Below are 27,055 nucleotides of genomic sequence, written 5' to 3'. Positions count from 1 at the left end.
TATTTAATAGAATTAAATGAAATACGAAATAGTAACTGTCTTGATATGCCTTAATCGGTATTTACGAGTATAATGATTTATTTTGTGTATAATTTATTTAAATAAAAGAATTTGATGTTATATATGAGATGCTCTGTACCGAACTGGCATTAGGTACTTTTTACCTAAATCGATTTTTTTGGAATTTGTGGGCTATTATTTACTGCTTAGGGTTCTTCTGCACTATATGTGTACATTTGCTGTTAACTAAAAAGATATACTTCCTATCCGTCACTGCTATATCGTGTCCTGTGCCCAAAGGTTATCTGGAAGAAATCGCTCTTCAGCGATAAGATCGCCTCTGTACATCTTTTTTTTAGTCACTACTGTTTGTTTATATTTTGGTGTAAAATAAATAATATATTATTATTATTATACATGTATATATGGTGTATCGAAACGAAAATACAGCTATTTGCAGTTACTACGCTATCGATTGCTATTAAATGCTATAATTTAATGGAGAGGAAGGCTAATGGTGACTTTGAACGTGTTCGTGTAACCGGCAAAGCGTAACAATAAGCCGATACGGATGTAAGCTGTTTTAAATGTATGGACTCATATGTCGAACTTTCCCTTAAAGCATCGATCGCGTCTTCGTGCTCTATCGCTTGTCTTTTCGTGGACTTAATTTGTAATTTACTTTTTTTTATTCTATACTAATATTATAAAGCTGAAGTTGTTTATTTCAGTGTTAGATAGTCCATTTTTCGAGGAAATATTATAAAGTACTAGTACTTTCCAAGTTGGGCTGCTGGAAATTTTGGGCTAGGGATTTCCTACTCAATAAAATATACACATTACTGACATATTCTTAATTATCTTGGACTGTTGGTTTAACTAGAAACTTTCATAACTCAACTGTCCTCAATAAATAAAGCTATTTTCTCAAATTAAAAGTTAATAATAATAATAATAAATAAATTACAATTTTTATTATTAATAATCAGGAAATTGATTGAAAATAAGGCAATATAATCAAATTTTATTAATAATCGTTTTATTAATGTAAATAGTAATAGCATCGTTTATCTTTTTGTTATGAATAAAGAAACGTTCATTGTTATGAAATAAAGTTTCGCAATCACAAGAAATTTAAAACAACATAATTACACGGGAAAAGAATTTAAATAACATTTGTAATTAGTTTTTGACTTTACTTATCTAACAGACACGCCGTCTCCGTTGTGTTCATTAAAGATCTTGATACATGGACCGGAAATAAATTTAAACGTAAAACAATTTTGGCATTTAAATGTGTATGTAATGTGTGTTGTTTATATCGCTCACTCAATCACTCAGTCACTCAATCATTCATGCAATCAATGACATTTACTTATTCACTCAGTTTTAGGGCGTATTTCAATAGTTGCTCATAAAATATATCTTGTACATAAGTTACTAATAGTCCTAGTATCCACGATTTAAGGCAGTAATCTTGGACCTAATTAACCTAAACTATCAACCTAACTAGCTAAACTTACTTTTAGATACACAGAGTGCTATTAGTTGGGTTATTATTTTATCTGTCGGTTACCGTTATCCATTAGACAGATTTATTAGCAACTAATGAAATAAGCCTTTAGCCTGTAATATCCCACTGCTGGGCATAGGCCCATTTCCCGATGTAGGAGAAGGATCAGAGCTTAATCTACTACGCTGCTCCAATGCGGGTTGGTGGATATATTTCCTACTATGAGTAACGATCGCTAAAACGTGTACATGATAACATCCGGGACCGACGGCTTAACGTGCTCTCCGAGGTACGGTGGGAAGACCCACAAGGACTGCGCAAACACCCAGACCACGGCAAACATCTGTATGGCCAATACAAATGTTTGTCATGTGCAGATATCGAACCTGCAACCGCCAACGCTACAGTTACAAATCAGTGCTGTGGCCGTTGCGCCAACGCGTCGTCAAACCCTTAGCGAAATGTGCGAAATACATGTAAAATTAGTGTTGTAACGATTTATGAAATGATTAACACAAAACGGAAACAAAATTTAAATATCAACCAGAACTGGCACATCGTTTTGTGTTATTCACATAACTTGCCCAATCACTCATTTATTTACTTACTCATTCTCGTTTAGAAATCTTCCGATGTTGTACGACCTACATTCAAGACGAGAATCTATACTAATACTAGCTGACCCCGCAAAAGTTATTTTGCCATATATTTTATTAACCTTCTCAATCCCCCCTCCCCTTATAACTTAGGAGTATAGGGGTAAAATAGATGTAGTTCGATTCTCAGACCTACCCGATATGCTCACAAAATTTCATAAGAATCGGTCAAGCCGTTTTGGAGGAGTTTAACTACAAACACCGCGACACAAGAATTTTATATACTAAACTATAAAGAGGTAAAGTTTCTAACTTTGTTTGTTTGTAGGGGGTAATCTTCGCAAATACTGATCCAATCATGAAAATTAACACAACACAAAGCTACACTATTCAGGGGTGATATGGGCTATATTTTATTGTTATTGAGCAAAAAAATTAGTGAAAAATAATACTATATGTAAATCAAGTCGGAGAAATGCGAGCGAGATGAAAACTTTACTACATATTTGCGCCGCAAAAATATTTAACGGCCAACGAAGTGGACACGAGTCCGCTGGTAGTTTATAAAATGATTAAGACTTTTTTTAAATTTATACATTAGGGAAATTTCTATAAAAAAATAAAAAATAATAGAATTTAATATGATTTTTTTCTTTTTTTTATCTTAGAACATATTATATTTAACTTTTTACACATTGTCTTTAACTACTTTGATTAAGGTAGGGCACAGCAGGAAATTTCCTGCTCAAAATATGAAGCCACTAGGGTAGTCTCGACCTTACAGAAGATCACAGCTAAATGATACTGTTTTCAAGCAGTGTTGTGTTCCTGTTGGTGAGTAAGGTGATTAGAGCTCCCGGGGCGAATTGGGGATAGGGTCCGCAACGCGTTTACGATGCTTTTGATGTTGCTGACGTCTATGAGCTACGGTAATCGCTTACCATCAGATGAGCCTTAGGTTGACTTAATTACTTAGTTACATTAAAAAAATAAGTACATGTCGTCCATGAGATACTTCGCGATATAAAAATGTAAATTATTCACTAATTGATTATAAGTAACCGGTCTTAAATAACAAAATATTAAAAAATTTGAAATTCTGCACGAACTATTAGTTATTAATTTTTATTTATCTACATATTGTACGCCTTTGTACACTGTATTTTATTTGTAATATGTTATTGTGTTGATTGTTGTTGTGTACAATAAAGAGTATTATTATTATTATTACTAGAAAAATTTGCAAAATTCTAATACTAGTTTCTGAAAACAGTTGATTATTCAACGGTGGGCGGGTTAAGTACCATCTTTGACTAAGCACATACAAGGTTATTACTTCACGCTTAACGTGTTTTTTTTGATACGGTAGGCTGATTTACGTGTTAACTTGTAAACTTTCTAGACTAATAAAAGTGTCTTCAATTTTAAAAATGTTTTCTACTATAATGCTGTTTATTCAGGAACCAGTTAATACTATTTAGAGTTTATAAGAGGCTGTAATATATCTACTATATGACTATGATCAAATGACCATAAATAACGACGTAATTTTCACAAAGTCGGTCGCTGCTGCCTTTATATTATAAAAATGAACGCTTCAAAATCAACGGCCCCAAAAGGATTTTCTCTTGTGACGGGGGTCAAAAACACCCACAATACACTAGCACAAACGCCCAGACCCCCGCTATATATCTTAGATATTATTTTAATACATACTATATATACGGTATACACACGGTATATATTTTCATGATTTTCCTGTATGGACTTTGTTGATAGTATTAGTTCCGCCAATGGTTTCGCAATAGGTAATATCATTAATAAAATATTTGTCTATCATTTTGCATAATAAATAGTAATTTGCCTAATAGCCGCCGGTAATTCTTGCGACGGACTCATGTCGCTTCTTTGACTATACTATTAAGTTTCGTATCCTTTCCTCAATGATTCATGAAGATGATTCTGACGGGAAGTTGCTTGCTGTACTTATTAGTGATTGGTTTAAGTGACGAGCGCTTTATAATTATGTTAGTAGTAGCGATATTATTATTTTTTACAATAAAAATTACGCTTAAACACGATGGCTTCTTCTTGGATTTTCTGTTTAGGGGGTCCAAAAATATCAAACAAAAAGTACTGGATAAAAACATCAAATTAAAATAAGTCAAAGCAGTATTATATTATACCTCAAATATCTACAAGTTTGGCCGTAAAAGGTATAGGTAAAGGTAAGTGGCGATGTGTCGTAGTTTTTTGATTAAGCAAGTTGTAAAAAACGCTTGACAACTCAGGGATATGAAGCCTGCTTGTTACTCAAAAAAAAAAAAAAAAACACTTTTCAACAGATTATGCTACAATTATATCAGAAGTTTTTATTTGTAAAAATAACATTTCTTCGTCAATCTCATAGTTTTTTCTAAACAAGAAATAAAATTAATGTACGCATAACGTTTGAATGCTTTTATGGTTATTGTTCTACTAAACCAAACTGAAACCGCTTGAAAACGGCCCATACCTAAGCAAAAACCTTCTCTCAACATTGAAAAGATATTACCAGGTCCCAGAGAAGCTTGGGGGCGGGATCGTGGGCCGAATACTTGTTGGACATGAAGTATAAAAAAAAAACTATTTTTAGAGCAGTCCACTCCACTTCGCTGGTTTTCAGATAAAGTTTATGTGAATTTATAATATCTTCACGCATATCGTCTGTATCTCTACACGTGTACCACACGTAGCGATAATCATGGTCGACGACGCGTGGTTTCCGCGATGCCTGCCTTTCACTGTTTACTTATGCATAACGCCAGAGTTTGAGTGTTGACGTTAACTATTTTTCACCTGTTCGTTATGTTAGTAAACCGTTCGAGATTTCCTATTATTAAACGACATATAAACGACTTATAAATATATATATAAATGAATAAGTAAACTAAATCCAAAACGAAAAAATATTTATTCAATTAGGCTTCAAAAGCACCTTCGAATTGTAATTTTACAAATTAAATTAGGTATATTATAAACAAATATCTTTAAATTAAGCAAACGATCATCTGTTTTTGAGGTAGGTAACTTAATGCTTGTGTTTTAGGTAGTAGCCAGTTATGTAACTATATTTAATTTGAAATAATCTAATATATAAAATTCTCGTGTCGCGGTGTTTGTAGTTAAACTCCTCCGAAACGGCTTGACTGATTATCATGAAATTTTGTGTGCATATCAGGTAGGTCTGAGAATCGAACAACATCTATTTTTCATACCCCTTACGTTGCAGGGGGGGGGGATTAAGGGGGTAATAAAATATATGGCAAAACAACGTTAGCGTGGTCAGCCATTTATTGGACCCCATTAGGGTTCCAATAAATGGCGTTATTTGATTCGTTTATTTACTATTTGATATGGTATTAATCTTTTTCTTAGACTAGTAAGCCTTTTTTATGCCTATTGAGACAGTTGATCTGAAGGAATAAACTCCAGTCGTGCGTCGGAGCTGACATAACCATTTTTTATCGATGACTCCTTGGCGTATTTTCACACTATTGCACTAGCGGTCGCGAGTACGAGCCCCGCTTATGTCAAACATTTGTATAATCAATACAAACTGTGCTGTGTTCTGGAAGTTTGTGCTGACAGAGGGATTAAAATCGAGTCCGAGCTTGATTGTGAGGCGCTTATTATTTATTATTTCTTTATTCCACAGTAACTACTCAGTAAAGCGTATATATAATAAAAAAAAGATATATCTTAACTGTTAGGTAGTGTAGTAAACTTCTATTAGTCAAAGTTTTCTGTCACTTTTTGATTGTTACGGTGGCGAAATTTAGTGAAATTTCTAGTATATATTGCACATGCCTATCATTTTCCGTCACACTGAATATTTATTTATTTATTGATTGTTAATTTATTGCAGAATACTTTAATGAATTGTATAAAAGGCGGGCTTAATGCAAAAAGCATTCTGTTATAGCAAAAACTGGATTATGTATTATCATGGATTATGTATTATCAGTAAGGGACCGGTTTTGTTAGCGTTTCTAATGTACAAAATTTTGATAAAAGTATATCATTTTAGCATATAAACGTGTACTCTACGCTCGTTAGTAAAAAAGCGTGAATAAAGGATTAAATAAAATAAAATAAATTACGGTTGAAACAAAAGTTCAATAGACATTTTTATCATAACTACAAAAATAATGATCAGATATTATACATATTTACAATTCACAACTTAAAAACATTTACAGATAGTTTTGGTACAAATCATGTCTACGTGGATTTGGGCTACATGGATTTGGGGATTTTTTCCCCGTTGAATCGCTATGCCGATTCTCTGGGCAAAATATGCAAAAGCCCTTTTGTCACCAGTAAGCAATAAGGCGAGGAGTTATCTTATTTAATTTTTTTTAGTACTGCTACTCCAAGGTCCAAGTGTTTCGACTGCAAACGGCACAAAGATGTAATTTGGAATTAGTGATGAATATTTGTGCCGTTTAGTCGTTTCAGCTTTTTCCACACTTTTAAGGCTTGTAAATAGCTTGGGAGCATATTAAGCTATTGGTCCAGGTTGTTATCATGTACACCTGACAGCGATCGTTACTCATAGTAGGGAATATATCCGCCAACCCGCATTGGAGCAGCGTAGTGGAAGCTCTGATCCTTCTACTACATGGGGAAACAGGCCTATGCCCAGCAGAGAGATATTACAGTCTGAAGCGTATTCATATAGATGACCTTTTAGAGTGTTGTCTTCATTACAAACTAGTAGTACAGGAATATATCGATTTCTTTTTCTTTAATACAAACCCTGTACTGACAATTATTAACACAACTTAAATTAACTATCCGATTCGTTGCAGACGTTAGGAACTTGTGCGTACATTTGTTTAACACATTATGACGTATCATTTTTTCATTATATGTATTCAATATAAATGCCAATTTGTCGTTTTATAAGACATTAGTTGACTACTTATAATTGGAATCGGAAAATTATACAATGTGTTGCTCTCAAAAAAAACAAAGATTTTATTATACAATTTTTCTTTATACATTATGATACAAAAATAAATTATAAAAACCCCTAACCTACCTGAAAAAACAAAGAAACGACATTTAAAGTTATTTACCAATTCCTATACATACAATTAAAATTAAATATTTCTTTTATATGTGACTATTATGGACTGTCAAAAATCTCTTTATAAAACAATACATATTACTACTGCTATAAAAAAAGGTACTATACAAATATATACAAACTCAAAGGAATATATTCCTTAATATATTTTTAAATTCTCACATACGTAATATGTAAACAACGTATATAACATACACGCATATTATTAAGCTCTTTCGTTCCCATAGATAGTGTAAAGTCATTTCCTCGTCTTGAATTCTTGTTTTCGCATTCACTTTATTGTTTCCTGGATGTTAACGCACTGTGGTTATTTTATCGCTCGCTAAATATATTATTCTAATGATATTTAAAAACTTACATAATATTTTATTTATTTGAAATCTTTTATAATAATTGACAAGATGATTCCAGGTGGCATTTGCTTTTGAGGATGTTTGTTTTCAATTGACATTTATCAAGTTTTTTACAGATTTCTATTTTTTAACACATTCGTAGTTCTTAACTTAGACAATTTTATGGCTGTGTTTTGCCGGTGACAGATAAACGAATTTAATTTCTGTTATATATATATTAATAGACATACTATTCAGCCTGTATTATCCCACTATTGGGCATAGACCTCTTTCTCCATGGAGGAGAAAGATTGGATCTTAATCCGCCACGCTGCTCCACTGTGATCAATATCAGGTATTTTTGATAACGACCGATGAACGACGGTTAAAAAAGTAGTGTGCTTTAAACCACACGACTGAAGTAAACTTACAAAAAGTAACTCTCTCTCTTTCTATCCTCACTAACTTACGTCTCCCTCTTAACTTGCGTTCGCTTCGCCCGATCACGCATGTCGTAACGCTCCCGTCACGAATTCAACAGCTTACTCCCCAAGTCAAGCGTACGTAAAGAAGTTTTACTTCAAAATTATTTATATTTGTTATTAGAAAGATATTTTATTCTATGCCCGTGACTTCGTCCGCGTGGAATTTAACAAAATAGTTATTGTTCACTTCGCTGAGCTATAAAAAATAAAATAAAAGTAGCCTAAGTTACTCCTTATTACATCCGCTATCTACTAGTGAAAAACCCATCAAAGTCGGTCCAGCCGTTTCAGAAATTTGCCGGAACAAACAGAAAGACAGACAGAAAAAAATTATAAAAAATATTATTTTGGTATATGTACCGAGTATACATAAATATGAATTTAGTAAAAAGCGGTTAATTTAATATTACCAGACACTCCAATTTTATTTATTTGTATAGATTTATAAAATTAACATCAAAATTGTATCTCTAGCGAACAAAAAGTCTAGCAAGAGTTATATATTTTAAAGCGATCGTCAGACATATTTCAATAGTTATTTAGGCATGGCTTTCGTTTGCACAATAACCCCAAACTGGGAAACACATCAAATATTTGTTAACAATATAATAAAAATAGTCTTTATTACGAAATTGGAAGGTTTAAAATTGCAAAACTTATTAGAAGAGCGTGTTTTACGATTGCCATTTTGGTTTTTTCGTTGAGTAATGTTTATTGAGATCCGTTATGGTGAAATGTATGTGTATTATAGGTAAAAATATTAGATCGGTTTTAATGTGACTTAATAACTGAAATTCACAATAAATTAACTTTTTAGTATAATTTATTTATTATTTAGAGAACTATACTTTTCAAGTGACTCGGAGAACACGTTAAGCCGTCGGTCCCGGTTGTTATCATGTACATCTGATAGCGATCGTTACTCATAGAAGGGATTATATCCGCCAACCCGCATTCGAGCAGCGTGGTGGATTAAGCTCTGATCCTTCTCCTGCATGGGGAAAGAGGCCTATGCCCAACAGTGGAATATTACTGACTGAAGCAAGCGTTTCTATTCTTTTCAAGTGGTTGAATTGTAACACCAAAATATTTATTTGACAAACAACAAAAATAATTTATGTATTTTTTTTGTATATACTATATGTGCATAGAATTGCGTTGCATTATCTTGTATAATTTCATAATGGGATCAGTTAAATTATTAAATTATAATTTAAATTTTCCTCAAGAATTATGAAATATTTATTTAAATGTTATTATTATAAATTTTTGAGTTATTTGTGGTATATATTTTATCGTCAATGTAAGTATTTCGTGTATTCAAAACAAAAGCGGAACATTCATCCCGTTTCTTGTTTGTCCAACTTTCAATTTTAATTTAGTTATATTATGTGGAACTATTCAGTAACTATAATTAACTAGCTGACCTGGCGAACTTTGTACCGCCTTCTTTATTTTTTTCTTAAATATAATAATTAATATATCAAAATAAAATATAGCGTATCTTTCAAGTTGGATCAAACTGCACATGGTGTGCGAATTTTATTATAATCGGTTAAGTGGTTTAGGAGTCCATTGAGGACAAACATTGTGACACGAGATTTATATATATTAAGATATTGAAAGAAAAATTACGAAAAAAAAAACTATTTTTGTACGAAACCTCAACCTCGCTTCGCACTTCGTTTTGTATCTAAAATAGCAGCATTAGGCGATTATTCCGATTGTTTGAACGTCCATAAAACCCTAATGTTACTTTAACTCAGTCGTAAAGCGTCAAAAACGATTTCCAGACATGTCAGTTAATGTTATAAAGACGATTTCACATTTGCATGTTTTATATTGTGCGTTTTGAAATATTTTTTGCATAAATTGAAGAATGAAGATTTTTCATTGTTATTATCGAATATAACGGAGCGTTGACGCAACTGTCATAGCAATTATGGCTGTTGCGCTTGTGGTTGCGGGTTCGTTCCCACGCATGACATACATTTGTAAACGCCATACAGGTATTTTCCGTTGTCTGAGCCTTTGCGTTTGAGTACTGTGTGTGTTTCCAGATTCTTAATACAGGAGTAATTCTTTTTGGGACCCGTGGAGTGTTAGGCGTGTATAAGGCGCTTATTATAATATATTTATAACTGTATACAAACTACAGGTATTAAATGAAAGCACATATGGCATTACGGGAAAAGAAATCGAAAAATTGCATTACTTAATAATAATATACAAAACGTTAACCAATTAGACAAAAGTTTGATATTAGTTATGAATCAACATATATTGTACCTAAACTACGTAGTTCTATTCGACTAATTTTTTGTATGAAGCATAGAAATTGTATTTCCGCCAACCCACAACCAGCGTGGTGGATTAAGCTCTGATCCTTCTCCTACAAGGGGAAAGAGGCGCATTCCCAGCTGTGAGACATTACAAGCTTAAGCGATAGATATTGTAAGTAGTATAAGTATATGGTTCGTAATATCACAATTTCTGTTTCTTTTTTACGAGAAATAGTTTTTTTTTTAAATTATTTACTTTTAAAATTAATGTAATAAAGAAATATTTTAATAAATTTCATAATATTTAATCTTCAAAATAGCCAAAAAAACTTAATAGCACAGAGTATTAATGAATATGCAACACTTTTCAATAATTATATAAATGTGCAAATGGCTTTTTTTACTATTTTTTTTTTTTTTTTTGATGAATGAAACTATACTATTTAGTCTTGTATTAAATTATCAGAAAAAAGGATAATATATGTTTCTATCTATACTATGGTATTATTAATGTGACATTTTTTTTGCAGCGCTTGAAAGCAGATTGATAACTGTGATCTTCTGTAAGGTACTTAGGTGAGGTACTTCCCCAGTCGGGCTGCTTTATATTTTGAGCCGGATATTTCCAACTGTGCCCTGATTAAATTTAGGTACTCCGCTGCATAATTTTATTTGATGATTCTCTGTTTTACTATTTTAACCACATTTTTGTATAAAAAGTTAAAACACAAACATAAATATTACAAAGTTGTTATTTTCAAGCGTTATATTTTTTTTAATAATATACTTTCAAGTATTTTTTCTTCTATCAATTTATAAAAAAAAATAAAAGAAAAAAAAAATGTTTCCATCCACACAATGATATTATTAAAATCACATAATCTGTATATAATAAACATGTGAGGCCAGCTGAGTTGAGATCTTCATGCGCCGGCGCCAGTGAAAGTGATTACGTAACAACAGCTGACATGCAGATAAGTCAGTGTCAAGAATATTTTGTTTATATAGGCTTCGAATGAAATAAAATTTCTTTTAAAATTAATTCAAAAATAATTATTGCTGCAAAATCATTCATTAATTTATTCGAAAATGTTATTAAGCTTTTACGATCACTATTAATATTTTTTTAAAGAAAAACGTCTTTACGCACACTTGGCTTGGGGAGTAAGCCGGTGAATGCGTGACGAGAGCGTTACGAAAAGTGTGATCGGGTGAGGCGAACGGAAATTGAGAGGGATATTTGAGTCAGTGAAGATAAAAGAGAGAGAGAGTTACGTTTCGTAAGTTTTACTTCTGTCGTGCGGTCTAAAGCACACTCGTTTTTTTATGGGACTTATTGTACCATTATTTTGAAGCTCCAGATTTTGCAGGCGCCACGCTCGTGGGTGATTGAATCCCGTAGAATAAAAAGTATTTATTTTAATGTTAATTTACGGCTCTCGACTAAAGTGCACAGATAATTTCAACATTGGTACGTAGAATATACTAAAATCTACAGACATAGTATAAAATTTTGACACTACAGTTAACAGAAACTCAACACTAAGAGCACTGTTATTTGGTAATTTTTTTTTTTTAAAGAATGATGTATTTCAGAGCAGCGTCCTGCTACAGATTTAGAGATATTTCCTGCAGAGCCCTTTCTCAGTAGGATCAGTTAGGAGATAATTTAATAAAGCCTCAGGCGTTCCTACTTTCTACTACAATAAAAATCATAATTTTGTTAGGACTGAAGATTGTGTGAATAGATGATAATAATAATAAATGCTCTTTATTGTACACCACAAAGTAACATTACAAAAAAAAAGATATTTATTGCTATTTATTAATTAGATATTATTATTATTTATCAGATATGTGTTGCTACGCAATAACTACTGATCTGGTAACAAAGAAAATCATTTTCTAGGCAGGAATATCCAGAATAGTCCAATGACTATTTCTGTCTTTATATTCTTAACCGATCGTGATGTCATCGATTCTTATCGGTTTCATCATTTTACCAGATGATTAATAATTACTTTCAACAGATTAATTATTATCTACCTATCTTATATTGCTTGTGTATTGCTACTTAGGGTTCATCTATTAATCGAATGTTTTGTAGTAACTCTTTAACTGCCTTTTTAATATTTGGTGAGGTTCTAGATTATTTCTCCCTGTGCTCAAAAATCAAGTGTAATCTAATTAAATTTTGAAAATTTAGGCATCGTGATTCAAATGTCGAGGCAGGCATCAAGGTTGCAGTGTTTGGTGATTGTTTTTTTTTTTTGGTTTATAAATCGCGCTTTTAACGAATAATAAATACATGTGATATCTCACAGTAGTCCTCCTCTCTCCTTATTATATGTCGTGATTTCCCCCCACTTTGGAACGTTACGTGATAGACGTCCCCTTATGCAAAATTTCTATTATTATTAATAAAAGTTACTTAATTAATTTTTTAGAAATGTTTTTATAAATGTTTATACGCTTTTTTTGTTAATATTTTTGAAAACTTTTATTGCTTTCGTACTAGCAGTATATGCATGTACACTAAAGTACAGTAATACAATTAGTAATTGCTTCTAGCTATGAACTTGTAAGTAATTAAACGCACAAAAAATGCAATAAATAATGCTGTTATAATATATTGTTGTATTATGTAGTTGGTGTTCATGATAAATAATCATTGTGTTTGCTCGCAAACGAAAAAAAAAAACGACTTCAATTACATCGACACACACAACACTACACTTAAAAGACAAACTTAATAGAACGACTACAAGATTCGAGCAATAAGCATTCGCGGTAATTTTTTCTTCCACTTCACTCTTTTGGGTAACGGCATGTTTCTTGAAGTATTAAAATTTTATTCATTTATAGATATTTAAATGTAAAAATATAATAAAAAGGGGTATAGTGAATACCTAAATTAGTACTTTGAAATAAACAAAAAAATTCGTTAGCTTAATGACATTAGTAGTCGAGATTTATAATTATTTTTCTGGGTTATCTAGTTAAAATATACATAGCAGATGATTTGATTTCTTTTACCAATGTACACAATTTAATAAAAACAGATCTTACTCATATATTATTTTAAACAAAGCGCTTTGTAAAGTATGTTTATTTTATAATTTACTTTGGCATATATTAAACTTAAAAAAATATATATGTAGCTATACCAGTAGGCTGTTACATATAACAGAAGCTAATGTTTGTAAAGTAAGCAACTTAATAGTTCCTTACTGTACGAACAGATGACCGTCTGTTTATGTTGTAAATATTTATTTATAACTTAAATAAATATAGCATAAAGGAGAAGCAGATAATGAGTTAAATGAAAAATGTAAAAAAGATGAAAATTTGACTTACCTGTGTTCACCTAATGAACATGCATAGAAAGTGTTAATATATAATATAGTACATAATATATAAATAGATGTGAGGAAGCAAGACATAGTTAAAGAGCTTAGATAGAAATATATAATATACATAACTTATATACAATATACCTGTGACCACTCGAAGGTAAAGAATATTCTGGAACATTGTGGAATTTTCTATGATTCTACCTATGTCTTGCCACACGACCACATCTGAGCTCTGTTAGTTTTGATTTATCCGTTTTAAATCACACAGTTTTGTAATTACTATTAAAAAAAATAAATACGTTACTATGATGCTATACTAATAAAAAATCTAGAAATGACTATAAAGGTTTTGATAATCTTTTCACAGATTAAATAAAAATAACAACCCAAGAATGAAATAGAACGCAAGTCGATACAAATTACTCAATAATAAAAGTCCGATGCGATAAACCGAATACAATTAGAATTACGCAACTGTGTGATAGAATTCGCTGATTTTAAACACTTACTTTCATCGTTTATAACTGGACCAAAACTGTGTCCTTCATTCGCAGAGTACTCTATACTGTTCGAGTCTTGAACACCAAGTAAACCAGCTTTCGCTACTCTGTGACAACAACTCTTTAGTAAGCCACCACAAGAACCTTCTAGAAGGCCACCAACCATCCAGCAGTAGAAGAAAAATTCACAGGTCCCACCTTGTGAACAGTTCTTTTCAAACTGTGTTTCATCATTCTTAGAATTTTCCGTAAAACTAGCTTCTGGCACGTTATCTATTAATCTCCCTTTTCTCTTTTCATTTGTACTCGGAAATTGTACTTTGTTTGTACTCTTTAATTCTCTGATTATTTCGTTAATTTTCTTTATCTGTGCGTCAGATATCGGTTTGAATTCTGGTAACACAGATTCGTTGGAAGCGTACGCGTACTTCCTTTTAATTTTAACTTCTGTCTGTATGAACATAGGTTTTATATATTTTGTTGTGTGTTCGTGTTTATTATTTAATAATCCGATTCTTTTAATTTCGTTGTATCGAGCTCGATGTGGTTCGTTGGCATCTGTTCGGATAAAAAAATTCATTTGAATATCTTACAATACTTTATACATGTTACTTAGAGATAGAAAATGTTACAAAGTATAGATTATATAACATAGAAATTTGTGATGAAGTAAGGAATGTGTTAGTGAAGTAATGATGTGCTGCCTGTATTTACAATATAAAACAAAATTCGTATAAAGTAATAACTTCAACCATAAAATATTTGTAACACATAGTTCCGTTAGCTAACATGATTATGTAAGCGCTAAACTTCTGAACTACGTTCTAAGAATCCCAAAGATTGTCTGTATTTCGTTGTATATTTATAATTATTATCGACTTTTAGCCACGAAGTCATAGCATAATAGCACCTTTTTCGGTAAATTTCAGATAAATTAAAAAAAATGTTTACGGCTAGTGAGAAATTTTAATGATAAATTAATGAACGGTTCTTTGTAAACGAATACACGGTCTTTAAAATCCTATTAAGCATAGATTACTCTCCTTCGTATCATCTCCATTTCGATAAATGTTGGAAATGCTGCAAGTCGCTTACCTAAACCAATTTAGGTCACATTTTCAGGTGGTTCCTATATTTTGTATTTTGATTTCGGCACGCATTATGTACTTATTTGCTTAACAATAAGATACCGTCATTGACAAAAATCGAAGAAACAAGACCAAGTTGTTTTAATGGACGTTATTACCCAATCTTTAAAATTATTACAATATTCAGCTATAACTACAACATAAGACCTATTCCTGGCCAAAGCTGGTCCAATGACCTTTGCCTCCTCTCTCCTCTTTTCCTGATTAGCAAAGAGTGATGTTTATAAGCCTCTTCTGCCTGTATTTTATCTCAAAAAAGCAAGAAATCTTTTCAAGTATTATATTGACAATGGGTGGAGGATTGGGTTGGATGGTCGGATTGGAGCACTTGGAGATCATTGCACTTCACTATTCGATGTGGGTTAGCGACTAATTTTCTAACATGAGTGTGATGTAGGTAGTATGTATTTATTTAATTAGTTTTTGAGGGTAAGACAAATCTTGTGTATGTCAGTCTCTGATTAAAGTTAATAACGATTGAACGTAGTTTCCTTAAATAAGCTTCCGTAGAATCCCCAAGAGTCCAGAGATTCCCCAGTGGCGACGATATAGCGGTTATCACGCGTGCACATTAAATAAACTCAGTGTTGAGTGTAGTATGTGTAGAAGTGCCGGGACTGTGCGGTATTAATTATTGCGTTGCGAACAGCGAGTATAAAAGATGGCGGTTGGAAAGATCGGTGCGTTTGACGTGGCTAAGGACAATTGGGACACATATGTGGATCGTTTAGATCAATATTTTATTGCCAATAATGTAAAAAGTGAGTTGAAAGTCGCAACTTTAATTACGGTCATTGGTAATAGTGCGTATGAGTTGATGGTTAACCTTTGTACCCCGGACAAACCGTCTTCAAAAACGTATACGGAGCTTGTGGCACTAATGAAAGGTCACTTAAACCCCAAGCCGAGTATGTTGGCTGAAAGGTTTAAATTTCGGCAACGGATCCAGAAACCAGGTGAAAATATCGCGACATACTTCTCGGAACTAAAAAGACTGAGCAAGGATTGTTCTTTTACGGCAGACAGCTTAAAAGGAAACATGAGAGACCAATTCGTGTGCGGCTTGGTAAACGATGACATACGGCAGAAATTGTTTACCGAAGACGACAGCATCACTATCGACAAAGCGTATAAGGTGGCCTTGTCAATGGAGGCGGCAGAGACGAACGCAGCATTAGTGGAGGATGGTACGAGGGGCAGGAACGGCAGCAGCACACAGGAAACCGCGACCGTACCCGTGCATAAGTTTCGACAGAGCGGCGGCGGCGGCGGGTGGCGCGGAGCGGCCGGCGGCGGCAGCGGGCGGCGCGGAGCGACCGCCGGCGGCAGCGAGCGGCGCGGGGTGATCGGCGGCGGCAACCGGCCGGCGAGGCGAAACACGCGCATGACGCGTGAGTCAGCGCAAGCTAGCGGCGGCGGTCCAAGTACCACAAGCGGAGCGGGCCAGGACGAGTGCAGAGTTTGCGGGGGCAAACATAATTCAAATACGTGCAAATTTAAGCTATACGTATGTCGAATTTGCACTCAAGAGGGGCATTTAAAGAGGATGTGTCCAAAGTTGGTGAAAAATAATTCTTTGCATAATATGCAAGAATACAGACAGAGCAGCGACGGCGACGGCATTAGTGGCGCTTACTCAGCGGATAGCGACAGTGACGAGGTAATAGTACCTATTAATCGCTTATCAATTGGACAGTGTAAGCCTATTATGATTTCTTTATGTGTGCAAGGCTATGACTTAAAAATGGAATGTGACACGGGGAGTGCAATCTCTTGTATTAATTATCAGTTATATCAAAAAATGTTTTCAAACTTACAAATTAAACCCACTAAGTTAGTTTTAAGATATTATACGGGTGAACTAGTGTGCCCGGTGGGTGTAATTAGGCCAGTTGTAAAATATAATAATACGAAAAAGATATTGGATTTGTACATTATTAAAAATGGAAATACAGTTTTATTAGGTAGACAATGGATGGCGGAGTTGAACATATTAGTGTCAACCTTACAGTACGGTACAATTAATCATAATAATTGTGAAACCGGTTTTAACTTCGCGGAATTTCGTTCCAGATATTGTAAAGTGTTTGCGGACGGTCTGGGGCGGTTCACGGGAGGACAAGTGAGCATTCGTGTGCGTGAGGGAGCGCGGCCGGTGTTCATGCGCGCGCGGCCGCTGGCGTATGCGCTGCGGGAGCCGGTGGAGCGCGCGCTCGAGCAGCTGGTGCGCGACGACATCCTCACCCCCGTCGACCACTCGGACTGGGCAACACCGATCGTGCCTGTTGTGAAGAAAGACGGTACGATTCGAATCTGCGCCGATTTTAAGTTGACTTTAAATAAGGTTTTGGAGGTCGACCGTTATCCTTTACCTAAAGTAGAAGATCTTTTGGCTCGCTTGCATGGGGGCGAAAGATTTAGTAAAATAGATTTGTCACAAGCGTATGCTCAGCTGGAACTGGATGATACTAGGAAATACGCGGTAATTAACACTCATAAAGGGCTTTTTATGTATAAACGCTTAATATATGGGTTGTCATCGAGCCCAGGAATTTTTCAACGGCGATTAGAACAACTGTTCGCAGATTTGCCTCACGTGGGAGTATTTTTAGACGACATTATCATAACGGGGAGGGACACGTCTCAACACATAGATAATTTACATAAAGTTTTCGAACGCCTGCAGTCTAGTGGTCTAAAAGTAAAAAAAGAAAAGTGTACTTTCTTTGTGGAATCTCTTGATTATTTAGGGCATGTCATAAGTAAAGAAGGAATACATACGTCCAAAGATAAAGTAGAAGCTATCGTTAGAACTCCGATTCCAAGAAACGTATCAGAGTTAAGGGCTTTCATTGGGATGGTCATGTATTACGGAAAGTTTATAAAAAATGTAAGTTCAATCCTTACGCCCCTGTATAATTTGTTGCGTGTCGGTGCGAGATACGATTGGAGTGAAGCGTGCGATGCGGCGTTTTCGCGTGTGAAGCGGGCGCTGAGCTCGAGTGAGGTGCTGGTGCACTACTCGCTGGAGCTGCCACTGGTGCTGACGGCGGACGCCAGCGCCGCGGGGATCGGCGCCGTCATCTCACACATCACGCCCGGGGGCGAGCGGCCCATTGCGTACGCTTCGCGGACACTTAACTCGGCTGAACGTTCGTATGCACAAATAGACAGGGAAGCATTAGCCATTATATACGGTGTCAAGAAATTTCACCAGTATTTGTACGGTAGGAAATTTATTTTGAGGACAGACCATAAACCCTTAACATACATTTTTGGTAGTAAAGTAGGTATACCAGTTATGGCGGCGTCTAGGTTACAAAGATGGGCTATTATCCTTTCAGGTTATTCTTACGATATAGAGTATGTTGCGTCCGGCAAAAACTGCGCCGACGCACTGTCACGACTGCCTCAACAGACAAATAAAAATAACATCGTAAACGAATATACTTATTTAAATTTCGCGGAAAGTTTTTTGCCAGTGACGAATGATGACGTGCGCGTAGCAACGGCTCGGGATCAGGTACTGAGTAGAACGATGGTTTACATACAGTCGGGGTGGCCGTCACAGTGTGTAGACGATGTATTGAAGCCGTATTTTAACAGACGACATGAGCTATATGTTGAACGGGGTTGTATTATGTGGGGCTACCGAATTGTAATACCAACGTCATTACGAAACACAATTTTAAAAGAATTACATGTTAGTCATATGGGTATAGTGAAGACGAAGTCTATGGCTCGTAGCTATGTGTGGTGGCCCAATATAGACGCAGACATAGAATCGACGTGCCGCGCGTGCGAGACTTGCGCGATGGAAGCGACCGCACCACCGCACGCCGCACCTCGCAGTTGGCCGTATTTAGCCCAGCCGTGGAGTAGATTACATATAGATTTTTTAGGCCCGTATCAGGGAAAAAATTTCTTTATAGTTATAGATTCCAGCTCAAAGTGGATTGAGATATTTGAAATGAATAAAACTAACGCTACAGCTGTAATAAAAGTAATGCGGTCACTATTTGCGCGTTTTGGTTTACCATTGGAGGTAGTATCAGACCAAGGCCCGCCGTTTACGAGTACAGAGTTAAAGGAGTTTTTAGCTTTAAATGGTATTAAACAGTCGTTCTCTCCAGTGTATCATCCGGCTTCAAACGGGGCAGCAGAGAATGCCGTCAAACTATGCAAGCGAGCAATAAAGAAAGCCATCCGTGATGCCGTAGATATTGACACAGCGTTACAAACATACCTACTAGCTTATAGAAATAGTATTCAAAGCACAACAGGAGAAAGCCCTGCCATGCTGTTGCAGCGCAGGCCGTTGCGGTCGCGTTTAGACCTATTGCGTGGAGATCACGCGCGCCAAAAACAGGTGGAGGAGGCACAGCGTCGGCAAATGACGAGCTCCGGCGCTGAGCCCCGACAACACGCGGCGGGCGATGCGGTGTGGGCTAGGAACTACGGAAGTCAGGACAAATGGTTAAAGGGAACCGTTATAAGTCAAGAAGGTTCGCGTAGGTATGTAGTAAATAGTGATGACGGTCGACTTCTAACGAGACATAACGATCAGATTAGGCGCAGAAGTCGACGTTCTAGTATAATATACCCAAATGCATCGCCCGAGGAGGCCAGTGAGGATGTCGTCGAGCAACAGCCGCCACCGACAGTAGCGACGCCTAGGAATAGTGAGGGGACGGGTAGTGGTGAAGTAGGAGGTCAGGAACCACCGCTGGTGACTGATGCAACTCCAACAAAGGATTCGCCAACCCGTAACGTGAGCGCGTCACACTCGCCGTTGATTAATAATAAATCACCGACCGCACCTACCGCGAGTCCCATGAAGCGTCCCACCCGTATTGGTAAAAAGCCAGTTAGATATGGGTTTGAGTTTGATTAGGTTAATTATCTAAGAACACGAAATCATTAATTAGACATACTTAATCATGTTTAATATAGCGTCATAGTATTTAAGTAGATAGTGTGGTTGTAATAGATATAAGTTAGATATAAGTTAGATATAAGTTAGATATAAGTTAGATATAAGTTTGATACAGATAGTTTTTTTTAAAAGTAAGTATTTGTATATTGGAAAATGTCTTAGTTTAAGTGTGCAGTAATTTAAGTGTGGAGGTGTGATGTAGGTAGTATGTATTTATTTAATTAGTTTTTGAGGGTAAGACAAATCTTGTGTATGTCAGTCTCTGATTAAAGTTAATAACGATTGAACGTAGTTTCCTTAAATAAGCTTCCGTAGAATCCCCAAGAGTCCAGAGATTTCCCAATGAGTAATAATCGCTGTCAGGTGTATATGATAACAACTGAGACAGACAGCTTAAAATGTTCTCTTTAAAATGCATCCCTCTTTTTCTCTCTCCTTCAAAGATTTAGGCGATAGCAAGAAGGCCATATACCTAGACCAAAATCAAACGTATTTTTACAAATACATTTATCTGTTTGGCATCTAATCGGGTGAGAACTCAAAATCACCGGCGTTGAGGTGACTAAACCATCATACACATATATTAATCCAAATAATAATAACATACTTTATGGCACATCAAAACATGAAAAAGCTTAAAGATCACTTCAGCCTATCGCAGTCCACTGCTGGACATAGACCTCCACAACTCGCGTCAAAAATGGCGTGACCTTATGTGCGTTGCCCATAGTCACCACGCTGGGCAGGCGGGTTGATGACCGTAGGGCTAGTTTTGTTGTACCGAAGACGCTGCTGCCCATCTTCAGCCTGTGTATTTCAAAGCCAGCAGTTGGATGGTATATCGCCATCGGTCAGCTTTGTAAATTCCAAGATGGTAGTGGAAATGTGTTATCCTTTAGTCGCCTCTTACGACCACGGGAAGAGAGGGGGTGGCTATATTCTTTAATGCCGTAATCACAAATCAACACAGTTTAAAGATATAAAAATATATATACATATCATCTAAAATATATATACAATCACCTAGGGTTTACTGATTCAATCTTTAGTTCTTCAATTGCCTATAATTAAAAATGTGTCACAAAAGTGTTGCCGTTATAAAAAAATGTAGAAAAGTATATCTGATCGGCTGATTTTTTTAGCTTTGTGTAAGCCTCTATTTTTTTTTTAATTTAACAAAATGCATAATAGTAAAACATTTGATAACTTATTAAATGGAAAAGGCAATAAAGATAGTTCCATTTAAATATGTTTCGTAAGAAGCGCTATTTTTCTCGGACGCTAAGTGGGTCGTACCGTCAGCAAAACATTTACAAACTTTTTGTTATTTTCATTTATGAAAAAAGTTTTATTTATATCATCGACGTAGTACCATCGATAAAATGCATATTATTTATTGATTACATTGACAGTTGCGAGTTTTTTTTTGTACATGACAATCGTTTGTAAAATAACATACAGATGTTTGTCATAATCCGGTGTACTTATATAATATTCTAAGGTCGTTAAATTACTAGTGCCGATAATAAGCTTTAATATGTTACTTAAAACATATAACAAATTTACTTTTTCCTGAATTATTTTATATTATACGAGCTGTACCCTGCGCGCGTTGTTACGCTTTATTTTATACATACAGATTAAATGTAGTAATTAATTTTATTACTTTTACACGCATTGCAATGCTCCTGGTGTTACAGACGTCTATAAGCGACGGTAATCGCTTACCATCAGGTGAGCCGTACGCTTGTTTGCCGACCTAGTTATTTATAAATAAAAAAACGCATATAAACACACGCAAAAAAAAATTGATGTTATTGTTTTGTGGTATACAGTAAATAGTATGATGTTATATTACTGTAAAGTTTATTTATTATATATGACTGTATTCGACAAATATCATTAAAAATCTTCAATATAAGATAAACCCAGGTAGGCTATATAAAAATTACTGTGTGATTAATATTGATGTAAGTTTTGTAGCATTTGTTTAGTCGCTATTTGGATAACTGATTTAATATTTTATCTACTGAATTATCCTTAATTATATGCATGTGGTGTTTACCTATATGAGTTGTGCACTTAGATTAAGCATAATGCATGTTCCGTTTTGTAATGAATGTTTTAGTGTAATAACTGCTGGTAAACTAATAAATAAATAAATATGATGAGTATCCTGAGCATCAACTCACAAGGTAGACAATATACATACTAGTAAAATCTAAGGAAACATTTATTAATTATTTTACATTAAGTAAATCCAAAGTTTTAATATTTTAAGTATTTTTTGCAATATTAGTTCAAAATTATTTTTGCGTTGACGCTACAGTTTCACTTTCACGTACTGATCGCGTAATGTTATACAATTACATCGTTATTTGTATTGTGCTGTAAAATATTATCGGCTTTGTCATCAATTTAACATACACAAATAATACTACTCGAAATAAATACACAAATCTACATTCATACAAGTAACGCTCACATATAAAGAAATTTCCAACGTAACCACACATTTATTTCATATACATACATAGAAATTTGCGTTCATATTAGTAAACACATTGCAAAGTTATGAACATAATCATAATGGAAATTTTTTAATGATGATTATGCAAAATGCAGTCAGACGAAATTCAGTTCCATCATCGAGTTTCCACCTTCGCGTAGAAAATTTCCTTTATAGGTTTTTAACCGACTTCAAAAAAGGAGGAGGTTACTCAATTCGACCGTATATATATATATATATATATATATATATATATATATATATATATATATATATATATATATATATATATATATATTATTGTATGTTCGGGGATAACTCCGTCGTTTATGAACGGATTTTGATAATACTTTTTATGTTAGAAAGGAGATATCTCTAGTTTGGTACCATGATAAGGAAACCAGGATCTGATGATGGGATCCCAGAGAAATCGAGGAAAACTCTCGAAAACCCGCATAACTTTTTGCTGGTTGTACCGATTTTGATGATTTTTAATTTAATCGAAAGATGATGTTTATTATGTTCAACTTTTGGAGTAATCTTTGATAATGCGTATTTACTTGACTATTTTAGTTTGCCTGCAAACACAATTATTTAAAATGTGAATAAAATCCCACAAACAATTTTATAATTAGTAATAGAATATTAACGCTTATGCAAACTTTATTAACAAATCATTTTAAATATTATAAGATTATCAGTTGTGTAGCTTACAGAACATTTGCATTTAATGAAGATTTGTGAGCCTATTTGAATAAAGGTAATGTGAGAAAAAAATATGGTTCTTCGATAGGATATTTCGAATTGATTCAACAAGCTTTGCTCAAACAAGCGTACAGCTCACCTGATGGTAAGCGATTTCCGTAGCTTATAGACACCTGCAACACCAGAAGTATCGCAAGCGCGTTGCCGATCCAATCCCCAATCCCCCCAGGAGCTCTGGTCACCTTACTCACCAACAGGAACACAATATTGCTTGAAAACAGTATTATTTTGCTGCGGTCTTCTGTAAGGTCGAGGTACTACCCCAGTCGGGCTGCTCCATATTTTGAGCAGGAAATTCCTGCTATGCTCTACCTCAGTTCGAATTGTTTACGATATTGGTGTTTTATCGCACAAAGTTCAGTAGTCCGGCGACGCAATCCCTAGAGAGCAGGAAGTAAATCTATTTTTGAATATTAAATTATTTTTTACACACTCTTTTTTCATCCTAAGAAATGAAAGCTACCTTACATTTACCGAACTTTAAAAAATACCTACATTGTTAAGACTAAAAAAAAAAAAACAAGTTAAGGTAACAAAAGCATCAGTCAATTAAAAAATTCTTTTTTTTTCTTTAGGGTTAATGGCTTTCAATAGTGCCAAATGAGCACAGATGATTTTGCCAGTGTCACGTAGAAAATTAAAAAAATTAACATCTATATATTATGTAGGTACATTACAAACTTAGGCAATATAACTATTGTTATCTAGCAACCCTAACCTAGTCACAATGTTTAAGGAACATCAAATAAATAAGCATCGTTTTATCGTAAAGCTTCTCTGAAATTGATTGATTTTTGGATGCACACAAACAGTTTGAATTCATTAATATGTAATTAATATGGGTATTTAATTATTTTAAACTAGCGATGCCCGCGACTTCGTTCGCGTGGAATTTAACAAAAAAGTTATTTTTCAGTTTGCAGAGTTATAAAATAAATACATTTATAAAATAATTTCTAAAGTAGCATAAATAACACCTTATTACATCAGTTATCTGCCAACGAAAATCCCGTGAAAATCGGTCCAGCCGTTTCAAACAAAAACAGACAGACAGACAGACAAAAATTGTAAAAAATATTATTTTGGTATATGTACCGTAAACATTCATATGCATTTTGTAAAAAGCGGTTATTTTATTATTACAAACAGACACTTCAATTTTATTTATTTGTATAGATTGTATATATATAAACTTAAATAAATGTAAACATCATTATTTTACAATTACTTTAAAAAGTAAAAACACGACAATTACATAAGTATTTCAAAGTAAAATGAAGATCATTCAAGGTGTAAGTGTTGCGTAATACCTTTTAAACCTATAAATTTAAAAACCGTGTCCAAAACACATCTACTGTTTAATGAAAGCTTGTTACTCGTATTAGCGTTTATTAATACAAACTTGCTGTGTGGCTACGGCACTAAAGAATTTAGCCACCCCCTCTCTTCCCGTGGGTGTCGTAAGAGGCGACTAAGGGATAACAAGGTTCCACAACCACCTTGGAACTTAAGAAGCCGACCGATGGCGGGATAACCATCCAACTGCTGGCTTTGAAATACACAGGCCGAAGACGGACAGCAGCGTCTTCGGTGCAACAAAGCCCGTACTGCGGTCACCAACCCGCCTGCCCAGCGTGGTGACTATGGGCAAAACACATGAGTTCACGTTGTTTTTGGCGTGAACTTGTGGAGGCCTATGTCCAGCAGTGGACTGTATAGGCTGTAATGATGAATACAAACTTAATGCGAGTATAAATATACATAAATATCAATGACACGCCGAAATGTATGTACGCGCGTACCTTCTTAACGACCGCACTAAACTGGATTAGGTGGATTAAGTTCTGATCCATCTCCTACCCATGTAAGAGGTCTATGCCCAGCAGTGGGATATTACAGGCTGAAGCGTAAATATATATATATATATATATATATATATATATATATATATATATATAATGATAATTAATACATATAATTGAATATATTGAATATAGACAGACATACGGTCATCAATTCCTAAGGTAAGCGAGTTAATGCCTGTGTTTTGAGTAACAGACGACTGATACAGATTCATACATTTTTAAATAAATGTACACATAAATAATATTTACACACATACCTTCGGATTACAATACACATTCATAAAATTATATACAGTTTCCAGTATATGAATATATATATCTACTATAGTATCTTATATACACGATAAGTTACCTATAGGTTCATCACTTCATCATCATCACTTCAGCCTATGGCAGTCCACTGTGTCCACTTTTAATCCTATCTTTGAGAGAAACTCTTAAGCATAGCCCGTTCCATTGCACGTTGAGTGACTTTAAACTTGTGGACCAGTCCCTTCATCAGTGTCCACGTCTCGGCTCCATATGTTTACACAGGCAGGACGCATTGCTCGAAGACTTTTATCTTCAAGCATTGCGGAACCCTATACCTATAGGTTACCTAACGTTTATTAAAGAAGGCTATAAAAGATCGTGCTATGATTGACGAAAGCGAAGCTGGTTACCGTTTTATTATTTTGTCACACTAGACGCATGCTTAGCGTCGCTTGAGATGACGCGATGCATTATTGCTTTTCACATTAATGGCGGTAATGTTTGTTTGACAACATAGTACCGAGTATACAATACTAAAGCTTAGCGGCATGTTACGAGTATGTATTTAGGGCTGTCGTAACAAAATTTATGGCAACTTGAAAAACTGTTAAATACTCAACGTCGCCAAATATACGATTTTGCTGTTACTCTAGGTAAAATTGGACCAGATGATACTCACATGTAGGCATCAAAAAGTGTGTGTGTCAGCTCCGACGCATGACTGGAGTTTACTCCTTCAGATCGACTGTCTAAATATGCACAAAAAAGGCGTACTGCTCTAAAAAAGATTCATACCATATCAAATGGTAAATAAACGAATCAAAAAGAAAGAGGAGAGAAACGTAACGAGGTCATTCGTTCAACAGATTTAACTCGTCATATTTTTTTTCATACCGGGAGCTGCTTTGAAATTGGAGTAAACTCCATTGAACTCTAAAAACTCTTAGTATTATAATCTAATATATAAAATTTTCATGTCGCGGTGTTTGTAGTTAAACTCCTCCGAAACGGCTTGACCGATTCTCATGAGATTTTGTGTGCATATTGGGTAGGTCTGAGAATCGAACAACATCTATTTTTCATACCCCTCAGTTAATAGGAGGGGGGATTTAGGGGGTTAATAAAAAATTATGAAATTTTGTGAGCATACGGGTAGGTCTGAGAATAGGCCAACATCTATTTTTTCATATCCCTAAGTTATAGAAGGGGGGGAATGGGGGGGGGGAATCAAGGGGATTAATAACATATATGGCAAAACAAAGTTTGCGGAGTCAGCTAGTAGTATTATAAAATAAATAATACATTTGTCATTCGAATATGAACGTCATGTGATCGTAATCACTAGATTTCTAATGTTATACGTTTGAAACGATCATGAAATG

General features: G+C 34.7%; 1 protein-coding gene across 1 annotated transcript in view; it reads right to left on the bottom strand.

Annotated features, from left to right (window-relative positions):
* Positions 1–27,055, bottom strand: part of LOC123667751 — a 62,509-nt gene that overhangs the window by 21,036 nt on the left and 14,418 nt on the right. The window contains exon 2 of the mRNA XM_045601591.1: positions 14,208–14,756. Coding sequence (XP_045457547.1) covers positions 14,208–14,756 — 549 coding nt within the window. The remainder of the gene's footprint in view (positions 1–14,207; positions 14,757–27,055) is intronic.

The sequence above is a fragment of the Melitaea cinxia genome, chromosome 29, assembly GCF_905220565.1.
Source record: "Melitaea cinxia chromosome 29, ilMelCinx1.1, whole genome shotgun sequence".
In the NCBI taxonomy this organism is placed as follows: domain Eukaryota; kingdom Metazoa; phylum Arthropoda; class Insecta; order Lepidoptera; family Nymphalidae; genus Melitaea; species Melitaea cinxia.
The sequence above is the reverse complement of the archived record's forward strand: the minus strand, read 5'-3'. Positions and strand labels throughout refer to the sequence as shown.